General features: G+C 36.1%; 2 protein-coding genes across 2 annotated transcripts; one reads left to right on the top strand and one right to left on the bottom strand.

Annotated features, from left to right (window-relative positions):
* Window positions 1–333: 333 nt before the first annotated feature.
* Window positions 334–10,719, bottom strand: LOC132547632 (F-box only protein 10-like; the record flags this gene model as incomplete). Its single annotated transcript, XM_060211414.1, has 11 exons — window positions 10,541–10,719; window positions 9,633–10,086; window positions 7,179–8,145; window positions 5,552–5,922; window positions 4,570–4,651; window positions 3,909–3,976; window positions 3,130–3,266; window positions 2,689–2,759; window positions 1,370–1,522; window positions 1,141–1,247; window positions 334–493 (listed from the first exon to the last, which is right to left on the bottom strand). Coding segments are annotated over exons 1-11 (2,749 nt in total), but the record flags the coding sequence as incomplete, so codon positions are not given.
* A 9,058-nt stretch (window positions 10,720–19,777) lies between these two features.
* LOC132547631 (uncharacterized) lies at window positions 19,778–20,557 on the top strand. Its single transcript, XM_060211413.1, has one exon. The coding sequence runs from the start codon at window positions 19,778–19,780 to the stop codon at window positions 20,555–20,557; it is 780 nt and encodes a 259-aa protein (XP_060067396.1).
* The last annotated feature ends 2,628 nt before the right edge of the window (window positions 20,558–23,185 follow it).

Below are 23,185 nucleotides of genomic sequence, written 5' to 3'. Positions count from 1 at the left end.
AAACGTTTAAAAAAATATCTACACCACCCATTGACTCCAGGTTTTGTTTATGGGTACCCCCTGTAGAATTTCTTGACTAGTTTTCTTATAATTAACAGACTGAAAACTTAACCATGGATAGTGATTTACTTTGGAGTCTTGAGGCCCAGTTCATGTTTTACTGGAATATTCTTCATTATAAAGTGAATATTTCAAATAAAGATATGTTTGTAAATAACAATAAACTTTTATTATAATATCATGAATATTTTTGGTACACCAATAAGACTAAGTTGTTGGGTATTAGGGTGATTGTGTTTTATTTGGAAATAAAGTTTCACAAACACATCATACCTCCATTATGGTATATACTGTTATATTGAATTGTGGCTTTCTGGCAGGACCGCCGTGGAAACGGTTGTTCGTCATTGGCAAACTGCCAGAACTCCATACTTTGACGAGAATTCATGTCATTCCTATTGATACCCATAGAGTCCACTTCGTGGGCTGCATCCTAAAATGGAATTAAACCAGAACCTCACACAGATTAATCATCAATTCAATAAAATACTGAAATGTTGTTCATGATTAAATCTGTCCACATACTTTTACAAAAGTTTTAAACGATCAATCTGAAAACTAAATATCATTAAAACAAGCTTACAGTTCGTGTCCCAAGCAACACATATTCCCTTGTCATGCCATAATTATCATTTTTTAAGCAACTTTTCAAATACTTTGATTGGAACATGACAGATGTTGATTTCTACAAATGTTGATTTCTACCGAAACTATGTGTATCACATGGTATTGATCAGAAATGGATTACTGATAACAGTACACACAATCACACACCAGGTCTCCTCCTAATGTAACATTGTATCAAGTTTCAACCTTATCGATCATTCCTAAATCAAGTTATCATCTGGAAATCAAAAATCTATTTTTAGTAACAGTAACCTTTGTGGTTGATCTTTTGACCCCCAAACATAATTCCACACTAAGTCTCATAAATTACTGTTGAATCAAATTTGAATTTAATCTGTCCTTTACTCAAGTTATCATCAAAACATCAAGACAGACAGCAGGGGATAAATAAAAAAAAAAACTGTTATACTGATTTTTGAAATTTCATTTGCGTTAGTGTTTAATGTTTCTTACCATTTTGTTGACAAATGTCACTCCAGCATCGCCGTTGTCATTTATCTGGTTGCCATGCAGCATCGGCTGGCAGGCAGCAGTTATCCATACTCCACATCCAGAGTTACCTAAAACGACAAACATGTCACAGTCAGACTGGGTCCACCCATCATTCTATATCTGTAATGACTGCTATGTATGAGCGATAACGATCACTATGGTTACTAAGTCTGATTTATACTGTACTCACCTGATATGACATTGTTTTCTACACTGCCACGCCCCTTCTCGCCAATCACAATGCCATCAGATAGACCATTAGCGATGACATTTTGTGTGATGACAGGATCTCCCCCCTTTCTGATATCCACACCTCCCCATTGGTTACTGGTAATCACATTGTCTATAACAAGAAACATATGTGTTATCTAATATTCATATCAGAGGTCATATCTACTTACAGTCAGTACTGGTGTAGACATTCTACCTTTTTTTTTACTGTTAACTTTCATTTATAGTTCAACTGCATAGTTATTAATGATATTATTAAAAACTTACTGCTTACCTCAGTATAGACCAAACACAGTTTACCTATTACATAGCCATGCTCACTTTATTTACATCAAACAGCTTACCTATGATATAGCCACACTCACTTCAGTTACATCAAACAGCTTACCTATGATATAGCCTCACTCACTTCAGTTACGTCAAACAGCTTACCTATGATATAGCCTCACTCACTTCAGTTACGTCAAACAGCTTACCTATGATATAGCCTCACTCACTTCAGTTACATCAAACAGCTTACCTATGATATAGCCACACTCACTTCAGTTACATCAAACAGCTTACCTATGATATAGCCTCACTCACTTCAGTTACATCAAACAGCTTACCTATGATATAGCCACACTCACTTCAGTTACATCAAACAGCTTACCTATGATATAGCCACACTCACTTCAGTTACATCAAACAGCTTACCTATGATATAGCCACACTCACTTCAGTTACATCAAACAGCTTACCTATGATATAGCCACACTTCATTTACATCAAACAGCTTACCTATGATATAGCCACACTCACTTCATTTACATCAAACAGCTTACCTATGATATAGCCTCACTCACTTTATTTACATCAAACAGCTTACCTATAATATAGACACACCCCCTCATTTAACATCTATCTAACACAGCTTACCTAAGACATTGCCATGCCCCCACACCACCACATCATTTACACCACTCCAACACAGCTTACCTAAGACATAGCCACGCCCCCACACCACCACATCATTTACATCACTCCAACACAGCTTACCTAAGACATTGCCACGCCCCCACACCACCACATCATTTACATCACTCCAACACAGCTTACCTAAGACATTGCCACGCCCCCACACCACCACATCATTTACATCACTCCAACACAGCTTACCTAAGACATTGCCACGCCCCCACACCACCACATCATTTACACCACTCCAACACAGCTTACCTAAGACATTGCCACGCCCCCACACCACCACATCATTTACACCACTCCAACACAGCTTACCTAAGACATAGCCACGTCCCCCTTCATTAACTGCTATCCCTGCTGCTTTGCCACTATGAATCTGGTTCTTGCTGTAAATGAAAATAAATGTCAATACATCAGCTTTCTTCTCTGATTTACATGAGATGTTCACCTATTTATCATGTTAGGACCCGAGTCTTTAAGTTTCCATTGGGTAAGGGAAAGGAGGTCCTAGGTCCTATAAAGAGCCTTTAGGTCATGAAAATTTACTACATGTCCCAGTCGCTAACATATGTTTGACACAAGTCAGGGATGGACTTATTACAGAACAACTTCATAGTATGTTTTGGTAATTTTAATAAGTAATTTTTTACTTTTATCATATTTCTATATAAGGCTCTGGAGGATGTGTGTGTGTGTGAGGGTGTGTGTTTATTTTTGGATATCGATGAAAAGACTCCCATCAGTCTTTATACTTACCTCACAACTGGATTGCCTCGATACAAAACATAAACTCCTGCCTCCTTGTTTTGGTAGATTTCATTGCTATTGATGTGGCCCCGCCCACTTCCCAGTACCACCACACCAGAACGCTTCCCATGGTGGATACGGTTGCTCTGTAACAACGTATTGTCATGGTGATACCCAGCAGACAGGAGGGCGAGGTCATTTTCACAAAAAAAATTAATACTCTTCAGTCACTTTTGTACAGTAATAATATATTCTTAAAGAAGTTCAGTTAGTTTGAATTTGGTATTTCCACTTTTTTGTGCCCCCACAAATTAAAAACAAACAACTCCACTGTGAAAAATCAAACAAACATTATCTAAGCAACCTGCCATACTTTTCATGATAACCTAACATTAAATGTTTATATCCATAAATGATACCAACCCTGTCAATACTGGTTACTAAATACAAGAAATGAAACACACTTCCACACTGACTTGTCCTCTAATCTGAGGATAGACCTAATTAAAAACATGTTTATAGGCTTAGGAAAGTTGAAAGATTGAAATGTAGTCACTTTTTTTTTTGGTGGTTCCAATTTCTGTAGAATTAAAACAAATTTGGAGGAGAATGTATGTATTTTTCACAGAGGTGGTGACACAGTCTATGGTTTCTTCTATTCATTCTGTTTTCAAGTCATCGATGCCTACGATTATCCAATCCTCAAAAGTACAAAAAAAAAAAAACCACCAAAAAACAAAAAAACTTGACAGTACACGATTATGCAGACTTAGTTTTCCAAAGTATACCTGCACTATTGGGTCAGCGTTTTTCCTGATGTCAATGCCTGCCTCACAGTTAGAATGAATGTCATTTCCTGTAAATATAGGATTCAACAGAATCAATGATTAGCTACGCAATAAAACTATCACCATGCATTCCATTTCTCTCTCAAAAAAAATCTTCAGATACAAAGTTAATTTGTGTGCAGGTCGCCATTACACGTTGACTTGGCTCATCATTTCAATAGTCACTTTACCATCATCAGGTAAACAGGATACACCAAATATCTATTGAAAAATTTTTGAAGAGTTTAATTTTCATCATTTTTCAAATCTCTTTTTTGTGGAAACTTGATTTCAATGATAAATAGATCTACTTAAAGTAATTTCAACACTTGTGGACAAGGAAAATAAATCCCCCACAAAAATTAACAATTTTTCAGGTGCAATAAATTATTTGGTATTAGTTACTGTGACACAGCAGAAATATTAAGTATTCTGAGATGATTTTGCTTCCTACTTTGTAAATCTGACCTTTTCATTTCAATAGACCGACAGTAACTACCTGAGTGGCATGACTTCCTTTCACTTAAGTTGTTTAATATAATAGACTCAAATCTCTACTAAGACATCACTGATGAATTATCAAATGTTTCAAACGGAGCCGTAGATTAATCAACAAACGTACCAGCAATGAGTCCTGATGCTGCTAACCTCATGAAAACTCCCGACGTACGACTGTGGTGAATCTCGCTGTTTATCAGTACAATCTGTAAGTAAAACAATCCTGGCTTATTACGAATTAATTGGTTAATGGCCTGTCAACAACTTATCATGACACATTTCCTTCAAGTTGGTAAGTATTACAAGACTCTTTCATATGTTCATTTGTCTGTGAGGGAGAAACATCTCAGTCCTCTACCTGACATATGTAAGCATATTTTTCGCTCATTTCTCATTCTAAAGTATTGGGAGAAAAAATTTCGGGCCTCTACATTGTACTACAAATGATGCCATATTACAGAAATATGGTATCCTTTATTATGCATTTAAGGAGTCACTGCAATAACTATTTGTATAGATATGTGTGTATACATTGTAATAGGAGATGACGTCAACTGGGAAGGGACATGTCACATTTAGATGAGTGCGTGCGTGTGTGCCTGTACTGCATGGATGGGTGTGTTATACAAGAACAGCAAACCTCGATGTTCTGCCCTGAACAGACCAGTATTGCATGTAGAAATATATATATATACTGAATACATATGATCGATGAAGTAATAGCAACAGTAAGGACAAGTGAATTGTCAAATTTTTGAGGCAACCTGCCCCTTTATCAAGACACAAATATTGCATAAATTACATCACATTAAATTTGGTCTTATTATATCCACCTAATGCATAAGGTATTTCAAAAACAATGGACATGGTATTTCAGAAACAATGGATATGGTATTTCAAAAACAATGGACATGGTATTTCAGAAACAATGGATATGGTATTTCAAAAACAATGGACATGGTATTTCAGAAACAATGGACATAGTATTTCAGAAATAATAGATATGGTATTTCAGAAACAACTGATATGGTATTTCAGAATTAGAATTTAGAATTACCAGTTCATGATTATCGGTATTTATATTACGTGTTTAACTTTTAACTGACCTTGGCATTCTGAATACATCGGACTCCGTAACCAAGACTACTGAGGTCACAGTGGGAGATGACCGCCTGAGCCTGCAGACTGACCATTGCTCCTCCCTTACACTGACTCATACGACAGTGGCGAATGAGACAACCTCGCACCTCATCTAGAACCTTCTGCATGGCTTCATCATGTACGATGGGAATATGATCTGATTCATTTTGACTAGATATTGAGATAACATCTTCGTCAGCATTGAGACTACATGAAGCAGAGACAGACCGTGGCAGCTGATGTTCAGGGTATGACAGCATGATCACAGACTCTTCGCTTGATGAAAAATCACTCTCTCCATCCGATACCGGGCCTTCATCACTGCTGCTTGTACTGACTGTTGGAAACAAACATTTCAATGACTGTTATATCTTGAATAAAAATAATGAAGAGATCAGAATGGAATAATTCAAATATCCATAGGGCCTGTGTCACTCACCTGATTTAGTTAGCTGAAATTGTTTTATTTTAACTAAGGGAAAAGTATTTAAAACACTTTCCCCATAAAAGGCTTGACCCTCCTCCGAAAGGGGATAAGATATAGATGTTTGTAAATAACTAAGTTCTCTTCAGTTTCAATATAATAAAGATTTTAGATAATTTGCTCTATGTCCACTATTTGGCTCTGGCCGTCTGGTCCTAATGGACTGAAACACACTGTTCATACAAAACTTCCTTTTCCTGAAGCATGTCTCACACCAAATTGGACAGAATCCTACACAAGAACAAGATGGATTTTAAAGAAATTGATAGCTTTATCTACTGGGCCCATCCCTCTGGCCCCAAGGGACCGAGACCCGCCATTTATACAAAACTGATTTTCTTTCACCTATGCATGCTTCAGATCAAATTTGGACAATATCTTGCAATTCCTAAAGAACACGATAGATTTTCTCTATTGGGCCCCATCCCTCTGGCCCCAGGGGGCTGCTACCCACCGCTTACATACAACAGATTTTTCTTCATGTAAGCATGCTACAGGCTAAATCTGGATAATATATTGCAATTCCTGAAGAACAAGATAGATTTTGAAAAAACAGATTTTTCCTATTGGGCCCCGCTCATTTGGCCCCAGGGGGCAGAGACCCACCATTTATACAAAGCCAATTTTCCTTCACCTAAGCATGCCTCAGACCAAATTTGGATAACATCCTGCAATTCCAATTCAAACAAGATAGAATTTAAAGAAATATAGACAGATGCTGGAAGACGGACGTTGGAGGACAGACGCTGGACGTAGGCTGCGGTATCCCTACAGCTCACTTGGCCATTTGGGCCAGGTGAGCTAATAAAACCATCGAATCAATCAGAAAATCAAATATTAAACATTATTATAAGAACAACATTTTTCAGATAATTCTAAATTCGACTTCAACCCTGTTCAGATCATAAATATCAAATTTTCTTTATAATCTTCTCCACATATCTTTCATCTTAAATGTAAAATCAATCAAAAAGATAGACAAGTCAGTTGTATTTATGATTTAGGAATCATTATCCATATTAAATCTTAAAGGAAATTCCCGCTCACTTTCTTTGATACCCTGAAATTCTGAGTTTAACTTTCAAAGAAAACAGTTATGTTTGCCTTACTGCCTGGAACTGAATGTTCTGATCCCGAGTCATATCGTCCGATGCTATCGTCATCTCCATCAAATAAATCACTGCCACTTATCATAGACAGAGGTGACCTTGACCCACTGTCAGAGGAATCCCTTCGAATGTTTAACTGTAGTTCATGATTAACAACCAGGTTTGATGGTTGTCCATAATTTTGCTGTGTTACCAAGGGAACCTGTCCCTTGTGATCCGGATCAGCAGACCCAGACGGTGCATAGTGTTGAGTGATTGTTAGTCCGTGGGAATCTGTAGACCTGTCTACAGACTCCTGTTGAACACCTGAGGTACTTGGTTGAGGATTTCCAAGGTTTAATAATCCATCCATTGAATTTACTTTGGAATTTTTTCTATGAGATTCTAAAGCAGTCACATCTTCAGAGAAGCTAGCTAAATCGGAACTCGACGATTCCTTTAAGTAAAGTTGCTCTTTGTTAGACAAACTACGAAATAAATGAACATTTGAACTCGGTTTCTCTGTGAACTCCGAATGAACTTGAGAGAATTTTGCTGAACCATTGATACTCCTTCCTCCAAAACTTGGTTCCAAGAAGTAGGTAGTATCTGTTTTAGAGTCACATGACTTCTCCAAAGGTTTTTGATTGGCTGTGCAAGCAGTAGAAGCAGAGAAAGCAGAAGTTGGCACCGGTTCTCCCTTAGGATTACGACGAGTTTGAGAAATTTCACAAGCACTTACAATTTTTTCCATCAGATATCCATAAGTCCAGTTTTTTTCATCACGAGGAAAACCCTCAACTGTAATGGCAGCCGAATCTGTTTGTGAAAACTCGCAGTTCTCTATAACACTGGCATTAACATACTGAAGAATGACAGTAGCATGACGGAAAGTACAGAACTTGAGGTGACAAGTTCCTGGATTCTGAATATAGACCAAACCGTCCTCGAGAATACAATTGTCCACCTGGAGGTAGCCATATCGCACCTTCAAAATAGGATTTAAAAACATTCAGATTACAATACGAAAAAATTAAATACACAGACATTAATATGTTTTCAAAATCATGACATTACATTTTTCTGACTCTAGAAGAAAATCAATTAACTGCTAATGTAACAGAGGTCATTATTAAGTTCAATGCTTCCAATAGGATTTGAACCTGGGACCCCTGGTTTACTAGTCTTAAGCAGGCATTCAGGCAACATGAAACCTCAGGTCAAATATGCAACAATTCTGTTTATTTGACGCACGACATTTACATGTCACACGTCAAGGTAATGCTTGATTGGTGATCGTGAGTACATTGAGCTTACAACGTCCCATTTCGTCAATTAGCAAAAAGATTTAATGACTTGGTGTTAAAATGGCTGATTACCTGAATGCCAACATTTTAAAATCATATATCAGGAAGCATTTTTAACGATAATTTTAGTCTATATAGTTTGATCCATCATTGTTTTTTGCCTATGTTTTTCACTGATATATATTTGATAATACCACATCTGGGTGTTGAAAAAAGTGTCTTAAATCTGTGTCATTTCGATCCCTTTTGGCTCCATCCATCAGCCCCTGGGGGTCAACCAGTATCAATATGGGCATACTTTAAATCTGTCATCCTTAATTCATAATTCTAACCAAGTTTGAAATTTTTCCACTGGAAATTTAACAAATTATATTAAAAAAACTACTTTTCCTTTATAAACTTATGCTACAATTTACCCCCTACCCATGGGGAAATGTCACACCCTGGGGCCATGAAATTTTCAATTCTTGTAAACCACCTTAAGATGGTTCCATCCATGAAGAGACTTTTGATTCTATCATATCTAGGTGTTGAGAAGAAGATTTTTGAAATTTGAGTAAATTTGACACTTTTGGCTCCACTCATCAGGCCCCTATTAGGTGGGGACAATTTAATTCACTATTTTGTTTCATCTTCACCAAGGAAGGTTTCTGCAAAATTTCACCGAAATCAGTTCAAAACTTTTTGAGAAATTGAAAATGTTAAATTGTTTAGGGATACACAATGCCAGATGAAGATGATCACAACTGTTCACACCTAGGAGATAAATCAGTTTATTGACACTAAATATAACTGTTAGCAGACTCCTGCTTCAACTACTTGTGTCACTCAACTGTGATGTTGATAATAATTAACTGCAGGCAGGTGTATGGCACAAGTGACTAAAACAGTCATTGCAACTCAACAAAATTACATTTTATGTGTCCAAGTATTCTTATTCTTTAACACTTTATAAACAGCATGAAAAATTAAGATGATGTTTTTTAACGGTTAATATAGCACTTTCATAGCAGTTTGCACAACACAGCCAAATTTTTTTTATCCATCTTCTGACTACCAGTTTCATTTTTAAATGAAAATGACTTTCATACTAAAAAAAAACAAAAAAAAATGTATGTTAACCTGCAGTGTTTCAGATAAATCAACACCATGTCCTAAAATTTCTCACCTTCAGTATAAAGTTAGTGAACCATGGTGCTCTGAACACAAGATTACTGACACGCCCTGTGATGGCGATCTGTTCAATACACACAACTAGAATCACACTCCCAAGCTCCCCTTCTCCAACCAATTCAAATGGAATCTTTGACGACATTTCAAACTGCTCGTCATAAATCCCAGGGTGCACCACAATTCTATCATAGTCACGTGCAACAGCAAGTGCACTTTTTAAAGTTGCATGTTCCTTTCCTCGCCCAACATGTATTGTTTTTCTTTCTTTTCGTCGTTTTAGAACATACAGACAGGTGGCAGAGTCTGGTTCTCGTTGTGTCCGTACCCAGAACCGTGTGGACATAAATTGCTCTTTGAATGCCTGTTTCCATGACGATGGTTCAGACTTTGTGTTAAGTGGCCAGTAAGGGTGTTTCCATTCCCCACATTGTAAGTACAGTTCCCGCCATCTGAAATAAAAGAATGTTGTTTTTATTCCTCTTCAAGTCTCTAGAATTTGACAAGAGGTTGAATAGTCACGTTCATGTCACATTCATATCACGTTGTTTATAAAGAAAGACACATGTAACTCTAAAATGCTTGGGATGTTCTAAAATCTTTAAACATCTTGATAAGGCTTCACTGCAGCAATTATTATCAAATCTATTCCATGCTTATATAACATTAGTACCTTTTGAGAAGTTGCTAAAAAACTAATTTATTTATCAATCCAAATCCTAAGTACTCACCAGGGGTAGGCTCAAGAAGATTTATTTAAATGGTAAAGTGGTTCTCACCGTTTATCTCCAATGACAAGTCAAGAAAAAAGTTAACAAATTGAAAAAATATTCATAAGCAACTTGTTAATTTTTCGCTGTCTTTATGATGTGTATTTTAAACATAGAAAACAAATATTGTAATTACCTGGTGTTGTCGAGACTAACGATGAGTTCATTCCAGGTTTTACACACACATGAACTACGACACAGGTCATCTTCTGACAGGTACGACAGGATGATTCTCCAGATTTCGTACGGTAGCCCCGACTTGTCACCAGGTAGCACTTTACTGCCAACATCCGGCTTGGCACTGGGGCTGGACATTGTAGAGAGCTACTTCACCATGGCAGTTTGTGAGCAGCTAGTCTCATTCTAAACAAAATCAATGTACTGACATTACTAAAAGGCTAAACCAAAACAGATTCAGTTATAATATGGTGCATGATGACACAAAAGTTCGAGTCCAGGTACTGTAAATGATAATGCTCTTGTTGCTTGTCTCATATTATCATTTTAATCTACATTATGTATATATGACTCACATGAAGTTTTTTTTATTAAATTTTATAGTGACAAATAGGATTCATCTCAGGAATTGCATTTTTCGCTTCTACCAGAGACCTAGACTAAATAACAGTCTTCCAGATGTTGCTGATCATAGATATTTTATTAATTGTATAATGTGCATTCATTGACGAAATCTAAGTTACATACATTCAATACCACAGGAATTGGATGGTCACACAATTACTAAAGCAGTTTCCTGTCTTTTGATTGGCTGATAAATAGGCTCCCATCTATTTCAAAACCTGAATAGTTTTTCATTTATTGCATCATGAGTGCAATTGCGTGCTAACATTTTTCACACTAAATACCTTATTTGTGCAATGGTACTGACATAAAAATGTTATAACGGAAGTGAATGAATAACAGATTAAACTAATATGTTATTTACACTTTTTAAATACTGATAACTGAATACTTGTAATTCTTGAATGCATCCTCAGATTCGTGCCTACATCCCTGATGTATAATACCCAAGACAGGGAGCATGCTATTATTAGGATTTACGTATTTTAAATTTTTTCAATACTGATAACTGAAGACTTGTTCTTTCTGAATACAGATTCATGCCTGCATCCCTGATGTACAGTACCCAAGACAGGGAGCATACAATTATTGGGATTTACGCATTTAAAATTTTTTCAATACAGATAACTGAAGATTTGTTCTTTTTGAATACAGATTCATGCCTGCATTCCTGATGTTCAGTACCCATGACTGGCAATGTACTATTATCAGGATTTATGTATGCTACAAACAACCAAGAAAATTCAACTTTCCAGAACTCCATCAATTTTACAAATATCAACTTGAAACTCTGGCACAAATGTGTAATATTATCAAATGATTATCAATGTCACTAATTTTACAGATTATCTAAAAAGATAGTTTCTGAAGTCTTTATGACTCTTACTTGCACCAATTATCTTTCATTGATGACTTTCAGATAGACCGCTAAGAAAAGCTGATGCCAGTGATCTCATAAACCTGTATGTTCCCCCGTATTGTGCCATGTCAGAGAATTAACTTCAGATCAGAGCAATGCTGCTAGTTATTGATGCAAACCTCAATCTGAATAGTGTCAGAAAAACTTAGCCTGACAGATTTGAAAAGATTTTATTACAACACTTGCTTGTCTCATACTGATCTTATGTATACATAACATAAAGATGGCAGCGCTATTTATAGCACATGACTCCTACTAGGTGGTGTAGAAAACTTGAACCAATGAGAGAGCTAAGATTTATAGCTTTAACACCTTCTTTCAGGAACTGTAAAAATAGTCTGCAATTGTAACTGTGATGCATTCAGCTTAAAAAAAGTATCAGAATCAAAACTTACAAATCTATAAGGAAAGATAGTGGGATGGTAGATTTTCTTTTTTCCATTCAAAATAAACAATAAAGCACATAGGACATATCTTTTTATATTATTTTCCACTATAACGACACACCAGATGCTATAATTTACAAGACGCTGCCCGTGCCCATACCATTGTGACTGGCCTACGAGATAAGGCACCCGATAACTGAGTGTTTCGATATGCATCTTTTGTGGACAGCAATGAGGCTGATAGACTTATGATATCACTGGTAAACTCTGGATGATATTCAGCCACCATGATGCCAAAACATGTAGCAGGAGTCAATTTTTATTTCACTGTCTAAGCAAGGATTTGAACCCGGGACATCTGGCTTACTAGTCTGAAGCTTAACAGATCGAGCTTACAAGAAGTTCTCTAATGTGTTTAGTATTTACCAGGGTTTGTGGTTAGTATTTACCAGGGTTACATACTCCCCTCCAGGAAATACCTCGTCCTCAAGTTTTCAGGGGGTTACAATAGTACTTGTGAATGTAATACTAAGTAATATTTCAAAGTCCCTACATGGGTTACAATGTAACAGAGGTCATTACTTATTTCAATGCCTCAGCTCGCATTCAAACCCAGGACCTCTGGCTTAGTAGTCTGACACTCAACTGATCAATCTAAAGAGAAGCCAAGATTGATATTGCAGCCAGTACTTACCAGGTTTACATACATATAGCCTGTTTAATGCCATATTTTTCAAATATCAAATTGATCTTTTATTTGCCATTACATCAGCAGGATCAATTCTTGTGATATGTGTAGATAAAATGAGAGTAACACAGGCTGGAACAATGCACAGTACATCTGTTCCATGTTAAAGATATATTCAAGATTTATCTTTTCAAACATGGAAGTGGTAATGATGAGTCAACTTGTCAAGAGGGAAAACAATACTATTAAGCATGTCAAGTTTTAAAAAAGAAAGGTAAAATGCGGGCAGAAATCCCTGGACATGATTGAAAAGAACAAACAGCAATGACTTCTGGTCAAGTTAAAAACGTTGGAAAAAGAAAAACATAAAACAATGCAAAGGTCAATTACCAAAATTGTAAAATCACAATTACATTATGGAAAACATAATTTCATCTAATGACTATAAAGCCTACCAAGTTTCAGAGAAAAACAGGCATGAGATCTCCTACAAAATTGTTGAATCAACAGAATCAAACCATTGTGCATGGAAAAGCCTACCAAGTTGGATAGAAATTGGCTGAAAGCTGTAATAATTTTACTTAATGCATATTAATATCAAAAGCTGTTTAAAAAATCTATTCCAATGAAACTTTCACAGCAATTGTAAAATTTCCCAAACACATCTTTAGTGATGTCTCACCTCAGCTATGTAGTTCTAACTAAAACATACATGATATAGAATCACCTAACCAGTGTTCAAACACGAAACATAGTTTTTCACTGTTGTGTTAACTTAGAACAGACATGTCATAAGCATAGCATCAGCTATATCAAAATCATATACAGCTGTTGATAAATCTTTAACCATTTGTCAAACAACACTGGTGTAATGGCTGAAGTTGAAACCTATGCTCAAACACCCCATTTAAATATCAAATATTTACAATGTTGTTTTGGCGTCGTTCTATATAGTGATATTCAAACCTCTTTTACACAAAAATCACAGACTTTTATCTAGATGGATAATCTTGTAAAATTACATGAGTTAAAGGAAGCCTTTTATGCATTAATCAATATCTGACATCACGATTCAGCATGCGTTTCTATGGGGGTGGGGGGACAACATTTTTATTTGTAAAGAATTTTGTGCAATACATCAAATCTAGATCTGAAGCAATATCTTTCTTTTAAATGAGGCATATTTCTATGATTTTTTCAGTATACCGGTCACATAATAAAAGTACAAGTAAATGACAAAGATGGACATCGGAAATTGGTCAGTTAAAATAATCTATAAGCTTAAGCTTAATGTAATTAAATCAAACTTATAATTTGACGTACACTCCGATAAACCATTAAAGTATGTTGGGGTCCAATGTAATGTCACAACATATTATTACGATGCCCCGTAACAAAGCAAACAATGGTTTTGGAAAATGCATCTGCGGTTCGCAAATTAATACAATATATATATCGTTATCATCCAAGTAGCCTACCCTTCCGGGCTTAATTTGTCAATCCGTATTTGAGTGAAAACCAAGTTTCAAATCTGCGAATTAAAGTTTTACTAAAATGTTAACTTAATTCAATCTAGATTTATCGACAATAATTTACCTATCAGGCCACTTGGACAGTGACAGATGAGGACAAAACGATTCTTACCACCTGTATGGATGTAGCACCTGTGTGCTAGGAGACTCCAAACATTTGGCAGCCATGTTTTGAGAAATTACGTTGTGACGTACTTCCGGTCAATAAAACGTGGGCCCCGAATCAGGATAAATACAACGACAATAAAAACAAAGCCATGCATGCAGTATTGATCAGGAATCCTCACTCATAATGCTATTTATTATTTATATTTGTGCGTAAATTAAAGTACACATATAATATGGCATTGTTTGATATGTGTGGAAATAGCTTTATGGTTTCATTTTTCTGCAAAATACATAATTACGGCCTCTTACTCACAACATGGCGACCAACATTAGGCATTGCAGAGTCAGGCGAATGTTGCAAAGTGTTTGTTTGGCATTTGCAAACATATAGAAGGCGTTTGGTTGCAGACGCGTTTTTATTTGTCTCAAATCTTATTGCTATTGTCAAGAAAAACGCTTGTCATGCATATCAACCTCAAAACAATATTGTGAAAAGGTGAGTTTGAGTCTAATAGAACGTGTACACCGCTTTGCGGTATCAGTCTTTAATGATTAATGACAAGTTAATGAGCTGTTTGTGTAATATATATAGTACTAGATGTGAATTGCTCTGCATGTTGGAAGTTGTGTTTCTAAGATGTACTGGAAACAGAGGTTGTCGGGGAAAAGTCAGTGGTTTTGACACGTGACGTGTGTCAGTTCGTTGAAAAATGGTTTTATTGATATAATTATCTTTCAAAGGTTTTAATCATTGTCAATGTGAATGCAATGTGGATTTGATTTCTTCATGAAGAACAACCAATGCCATTTTTATGGGTTTCCTTGTAGTAACTAATGCCATCCAAATCAGTTAAAGTGTTTTTTTTCATATAGTCACCACAGCATCAAAACAGATTGGCCTATTACTTAGAAATTGGTAAAGAGCATCAAATCAAGCATGTCAGATCTTAACCTGAGGTTATGCTATCACAGCCCTTGCAAGTAAATGTTCTGTCAGTAGTAATTGTGTCGCCTGCAGAGCTGGTGGACACTTAGGGATCACTTTGTCCGTCATCACACGCCGGCGGCATCCGTACAAAAGTTTTCTTGATTTTTTTTTGTTATGCTTTGAGTTATCAAAATGAAATTTAGTATATGGTTTCTTGTTGGAAGGGTACACATTAAGTTCAATTTCCGACTGTCTGTGACCCTTCTTGGCAGAGTTATGCCCCTGTGAACTTAGAAAATTCTCTGGGTATATTGTTTTCCGGACATTTTTGGGTTTTCCTTTGAATTATTGAAATGAAATTTGGTATATGGCTTCTTGTTGGAAGGGTACAGATAAAGTTTGATTCCTGGCTGTCTGTAACCCTTCTCGGCAGAGTTATGCCCCTTTGTAATTAGAAAATTCTCTGGGAATATTTTTTCTAGACTTTCTTTGGTTATGCTTTGAGTTATAGAATTGAAATTTGATATTACAACTTTATGGTTGAACGTTGCACATCCAGTTCGATTTCTGGGTGACCTGTACTTTATACAGGCGACACATACAGTTCTGAGGAACTCTTCTTTCTAGATTTAAGATGCTATTTTGAAATATTACCATGTCTACTTCCACAAGTTATATAGGGTTTTCCTGGTATGGAAGAGCTTCATGGTAGTCTTACTCATCTTAATGTCTGAGGTAGCGTGTAAAGACTCAAAGTAACACATGACACCAGTGAATATGATCTAGATTTAACACCAGTAAATGAGATATCTTGAAATGTGTGAAATGTAAACATATTTCCTTCAATGTATTTTTAACTAGAACATAACCAAGGTTGTAACTTCTTAAAAACACTACCTGAATGCAGTCCAATGGATTGTAGTTTCTAAAATTTCATGATTGCAAATATATAGGGGAGAAATTCTGACTACCGATTATAATAAGAATGAATAAAAGCATGAATAGAGTCAGAATTCTATCATGTATGTCACAATCACTCGTTCTGATACAATAATGTAGGGAAAATATCACTTGGGAACACTTGTATGCATTAATATAAAAAAGTTTACATAGGTAAAATTCATGAAATTAATGCTGTACCTGATTAAATTTGAAAGTATCTTTAACATGGAGCAATAGATGCATTTTGAATTAAATCCCAAACTGAAGTTTTCTAAAATTTTAATGACTTAAGGGGTCTGTGCAATTGATAGTTAACAGCAAAGTATACCAGGTATTGTGCATTGTTCTGCTGTGAATAGATGCTTTAATGATGGAAATAAAGAAAAAAAAAATGCCATTGAAATCATAACACAGTATAATGTAAATGTCGGATAACCTTTGTCAAAATACAGCAAAGATTTGACACAGGCGAATATTTCTCTCTTTGTATAATTACAATTTGAACAATTGAGACTTAAGTAAATAGTATTTTTTCTTACATAGGTATTCATTGAGAAATAAGATAAAAGTTTTTCCAGCATATGACCAATATTTTGATAAAGAATATATGCATGCCTTCTTATCATAAATTAAATTTTAAACATATTACAGTTCTGCAATCTGATGGAGACAACCCTCTTGTAAATTTTATTGGTAGATTGCATTCCTGATCAGGGTCACTGCATTAGTTGAAAAAGTCAATCAGTTATAAATGCAGATAGGATGGTTTATGTATACTAGGTAGATAAATTAGAATTGAAAAAAAAGAAATGGTGTTAAATCAAATTATTTCATGTGAATAAATTCAGTCAGATGTGAAACACAAATGATATTTTAGGGTCCTAAATCCAACATATTAGATGACATCATTAATTTTTTTTTTTTAAGATCTTAAATATTCAGCAAACATATGTCGATGTAAAACTACGCCAGTATTTAATAATACAATTAACTTGTGTTTCACTCAGGGACAAAAAAAACACACCAAAACAATAAATTTGCATTACCTCCCTTGTACCACACTCGTTCATTGTTGTCATTTCTTTCAGAAAGGGTTTGTTTTGTGATTTTCTTTGTTTATTGGGTTTATCACCCCATGACCATCCAGGGCCATATGACGTTGGGTCTCCTTGCAATTGGGATGGTTACCTCGCTGAACAAAATGCAGGAGGCCCATCACAAAATATTCAGAGCAAAAATATATGGTAAAGTGTTTTACCTAAGAACACAATCATGGCAGCACAAACCAGTTCATTTCTGTGCTTCCTGAGAAGCACAAACTGTCACAGGTAGAAAGTATCAATCATCAGTGCAGTCGTTCACCTGAGGTTACATAGGCCAACACTTTGCTGACAGCTATTGTAGCCACTTAAAGGGCTTAGAATGTCGAATTGACTTAACTTGTAAGATATATTGTTCTTACATCCAACTTGTTGGGTATATGTTGCTGTATAACTAATGATAGTTAATCAATATATCAATATACAGGGTTTTCCATAAGAGCCGGTCGCCGGCCAATTTGACCGGCTTCTTTGATCATTTGGCCGCCTACACCAATCCAGTTCCGCAATAATGTTCTGTACACGACTATACGTACACGGCAGGCCACCCCACCTCGCCACGTTGCGGCTGGGGTCGGCTTGCTTCGCCAACCTCCTACTTCCACTACACAGCCTACTACTAACAAAATTATGGAAAACCCTGAATATAACAAAAGTAAATGTTCACTTCATAGCTTGGCTTGGGATTCAAACCCTGAACCTCTGGGTTACTGTAGCTAGTTTTACTAGCCAAAGAGGAGATCTCCTAAGCCGAGCATTATATTGAAGGAGGGGGTCAGTGTGTCTTGCACATAATGGTAAATATAGGCTATCACTCAGCTGACAATGAAAATACGAACTTGGCAACATAATCATAATTCAATCTCAAATTCCATAAAACTAGGGCAAGATACGAACAAAAGAAAGGTTTACACAGACATTCCTGAAAAAGCACTTGGAGAATAAGATGTGGTGTTTGGGAAAAGTAAAATAGAAATGCCAGAAAAATAATCTGAACTTATTTATTTTTCTCTGAATTACGTTAGCATCAGCGGAACTTACACATATGCATGATAATTGTTTTTCTCCATTGACTTACAAATAGAACAGTAACATTTGAGAAGTTGTTATCATGGACCACATACCAATACATTGCACCATCATCAGTGGCCCTGTGTGTTGATATTGAATTGGTTATTTATTGAAGTTATGGATACACTACATCAAATGATATAACTCTGTTGTGAGTAGAGTTCTTGCACATGCCAGCTGTCTTTTTTTCCTTTGTAAAAACAGAGTTGCCTTTTCTGTAGCAGAAACAATCACCCTCTTAAGTATGTTACATATTATATTAGTAAAAACAAGATCACCTTGTGGAATATGTGATGTAGAGTTATCTTTTCCTTAGCAAAAACAGGATCACTTTGTGAAATATGATGTAGAGTTATCTTTTCCTTAGCAAAAACAGGATCACTTTGTGAAATATGATGTAGAGTTATCTTTTCCTTATAGTAAAAACAGGATCACTTTGTGAAATATGAGGTAGAGTTATTTTTTCCTTATAGTAAAAACAAGATCACCTTGCGAAACATATAATGTACAGTTGTGTTTTCCTTAGTGAAAAAACAGGATCACCTTGTGAAACATATAATGTAGAGTCTTATTTTCCTAAGTAAAAACTGGGTCACCTTGTGGAATATGTGATGTACAGTTATATTTTCCTTATAGTAGAAACAGGATCACCTGTAGAGATATCCTTTACATAGTAAAAACAGAATCACCTTGTGAAATATGTGATGTAGAGTGGCTTGTCATGACTATACAGACCATGTACGCTGATGCTAGAAGCCTATTTCGAGTAGGGGACGGCTACAGCGATCAGTTTGATGTTAATGTTGGTGTCCATGAAGGATCAGTTATTCACAGGGTTTTCCATCAAAGCCGGTCGCCGGCCAATTTGACTGGCTACTTTGATCATTTGGCCACCTACACCAATCCAGTTCCGTAATAATGTTCCGTACACGACTACACGTACACGGCAGGCCAGCCTCCTACTTTCACTACACAGCCTACTACTAACAAAATTATGGAAAACCCTGTATTCATCATGGTTCTGGAAGCGTTGTCATACCATTTCAGAGTAAGTTGCCCATAGGAGCTCCTCTATCCTGTTGACCTTGTCATCGCTGACACTTCCATTGAATCGGTGATGGAGAGAGTGGCCACATGGAAGACGAGTATGGAGGAGAAAAGGTTCGGAGTCAACATGAATAAGACCAAGGTAATAATCTTGGGTCCAAATCTGGATACCCTAAGAAGATCAGGAAAGTATCCATGTGCTGTCTGTCTCAACAGTATGGGAAGAAACTCCATCCTCTGCATGAGTTGCTCTAGTTGGGTGTGTAAGAAGTGTAGTGGAATCAAGGGATCCTTTAAGTCTGACCCGAACTACAAGTACCCTCACTGCAATGGACTTGCTCGTCCTATTGATGGTAGACCCATGCCAGAGGTAAAAGTCGGTGAGGTAAAGCTTGAAGTATTAACATACTTCTGCTACTGTGGTGATATGTTGTCATCTGGAGATGGATGTGAACTTGCGGTAACAACAAGATGCAAGTCACTATGGGAAAAGTTCAGAGAGCTGCTTCGAATGTTAACAAGCAAATATCTGCCTATCACAACAAGAGGTCGCCTCTACTCAACCTACATTAGACCTATGTTACTGTATGGCTCTGATACATGGGCAGTAACAGCTGCTACTCTTAAGAGGTTTCGATGCAATGATAGAGTCATGCTAAGATGGATCTGCCTTGTCAAACCAAAAGACAATGTACCCATAGAGTTTCTTCTTGATCAGCTAGACATCAAAGATATCTCAGAAATTCTCCAGACTAGCAGGTTGAGATGGTTTGACCATGTAGAATGCAGTAAAGGATGGATATCAAATATGTGTACCCTGAATGTCACTTGTCATCGGGCCTTTGGGTAGACCAAAACTGACCTAGGATGACCTAGTGAAACGGGACTGTACATTCTGAGGAATGGGTGACACTAATCCAATGGATCACCGAACATGGAGAGGGAGACTTCGTTCTCGACTGGACAGCCAGGCCTCACCCTTGGATAAGGATTAATCAAAGGCCTGGATAATCTAAACTGGTTAATGATGATGATGATGATGAGAGTTGTCTTTTCTTTAGTGAAAACAGTATCACCTTGTGAAAAATTTGATATAGTGTTACCTTTTCCTTAGTAAAAACAAGATCACCTTGTAAACTATGTGATTTACATAGATATCACAACTTGAGGGTAAGATTTTTAGTGTGCAACATAAGGCGTTGGTTTATTCTTAGCTTTTTGTGATCTTGTCCAATTTAGGTTTTTGGGAGGGACAAGGTTCAAAAGAAGATAAAATGTTTTTCTGGACTCTTTTGTAAGTCCATATCACCTTAGCAATTGGCCGTTTCTCAATAAGATTTTCTTTGAATATAACCTTTGGATCTGAAACAATGGATTTTATATCACGGTAAAGCTTGACCCCTTTAATCATGTCATATTGTTATGTTAAATTCCAAAATGTGAAATATTTGCAATATTAATTTTGATATTTTGACATGATTGCGTAAGATTTGAAATAAAAAAATGTCCTTTTAGCCTCTTTATACCTGATTTCAGGGAGAGAATGATACCATTTGACACTTATTCTATAAACTGCTGTTGATTGTATGCTTGCAGGATTCCTAGAACTCATCAACTGTCATTATGGAGATGTATGTGGCTTTGACTAGTAAGGATTGGAATATTGTCTACGATGGGCCCGCGTGATGTCAGACTTATCATCATCTGACAGTAAACCGCAAGCCCAGGATACACAGTCCAGTATCAAGTAAGTGGTATTAATGACAAAATGAAAACGACCTTTAAATTTCACCACATTATGGTTATGACATTATATAGACGACAATAAGTCTACAGACCAACACATAAGGTGTTCAAAATATACACAAGTATCTAACATTCCTTTAAAATATCCATTATAAAAAACTATATACTTTATTGAACTGTGATGTTAGATCACTTTTCCATCTCAATTTTGCCATTTCTTTTTTTAAATTTTGATTGTCCTTGCCCCCTCCCCAACCCCCACCCCTTGGTTTCAGAATTTAGGCCCCTAGTATCACTGGCACATGCTAGTAGAAAGAAACAGTACAATTCAGTGGTTCTTATGCATCTATCTCAAAATTTGTATCGAAAGGTGATACTCACTTTGCATGTCTTTTGTGCAATTTTAGACTAATTATTGAGATGAACATATAACCAGGCATTGAAAATAATATTTTGTTGGCATTTCGACTCGAGACGCCAACAGAAATGTTGGAGCCTATTACATAGGTGATTTCTTCCATACATATGACTTTTTTTGGACTGTAGAATTTTCATGCAGATTAGTTCTGTGACATTTTGCAGTATATGTTGCTGCATTGTTGCCTAAGTGAATGTTGCATGATGCTTGTCAGATTCTAACTGGGGTTGCTATGATATCGGAAGTGTTTGGTTTGCTGTCAGCTATATAAGATGTTTAAATGATGTTTTATTTTGCATGTTTCCTCAGTAAAGCTGAGAGGCTATATTATTTACAATGAATAATTCAAATAGGTTTGAAATTGATTTTTCATAGTTGTTGTATTGTCTTAGTTTGAGGTGTGGATTCAATAAGTTAACAAAAAATGTCAGCAAATTAGGAGGATTTGAACTTACTGTTATTGCCATTTATACAACACACACTCAAGATAATATTTAATAGGTATGAAATTACACATGTGCACACTCTACACACAAATGTATTTTAACATACACATTAATATACACATACTTATTTGTGGACATAGACATTCAATACATGTATATTTAAATTACCATAAATTTGCATTGCAACAATAATTAGAATTCAATTTAGTCCATGAAGGTTTGCCAAATTAGCACATAATGTCTTATGGTTCATTAATATTACCTTGGTTCTCATTTTGAGAACCTGATATATTTCTTTGATTTGACCTGGATTTACTTGGCCAGTGTTCTGAAAAAGGTCTTAATATCCTTGCAAATTTGCAGTTGTTGCGGTATGTATTTAACCTGACAGTTTGCCTAGATTTTATCAGTTTTGGATTAGGATTATCATCACTATAGTAAATAATTGAGGGAAGAGAAAAAATTTTAAAAAATTAAAAGAAGAATGATTCATTACACTTTTCCCGAATAAAAAAGCTGATTACCTAATTCGGCAAAAAAATCATGCATATTTGATAAACATATATGGCATTCCGATTGGTTGAAAGATTGACTATGAACTTATAAGTTGATCTCTTATAATTCTTTAAACACTACCTGTGTGTGCTTGTTAGCATAGAGTGATATATTGACACAGACCTTAAATAGCTTTATGAATAATATATTCATATCTTACAATTGTGTTTAAAAAAAAAACACCAGAGAGGACAATGGAAAAAAAGGTCATGAGAATGCAATGTTGGATCCTTAAAGCACAGTTTATGACAAGGAATGGTCTTCGTGATGACATTCCCAAGTCTGGTCAGGAAATCTCTGGTGGTTAGACATC

This window comes from Ylistrum balloti, unplaced genomic scaffold, assembly GCF_031769215.1.
Source record: "Ylistrum balloti isolate Yb309-2 unplaced genomic scaffold, AGI_CSIRO_Ybal_v1 Utg369966, whole genome shotgun sequence".
Taxonomy (NCBI): domain Eukaryota; kingdom Metazoa; phylum Mollusca; class Bivalvia; order Pectinida; family Pectinidae; genus Ylistrum; species Ylistrum balloti.
Note: the sequence above shows the minus strand (reverse complement) of the source record. Positions and strands in the feature narration are given on the sequence as shown.

Coding starts and splice junctions, on each gene's coding strand:
- LOC132547631 (XM_060211413.1), top strand. CDS start 19,778: ATGGAGAGAGTGGCCACATGGAAGACGAGTATGGAGGAGAAAAGGTTC.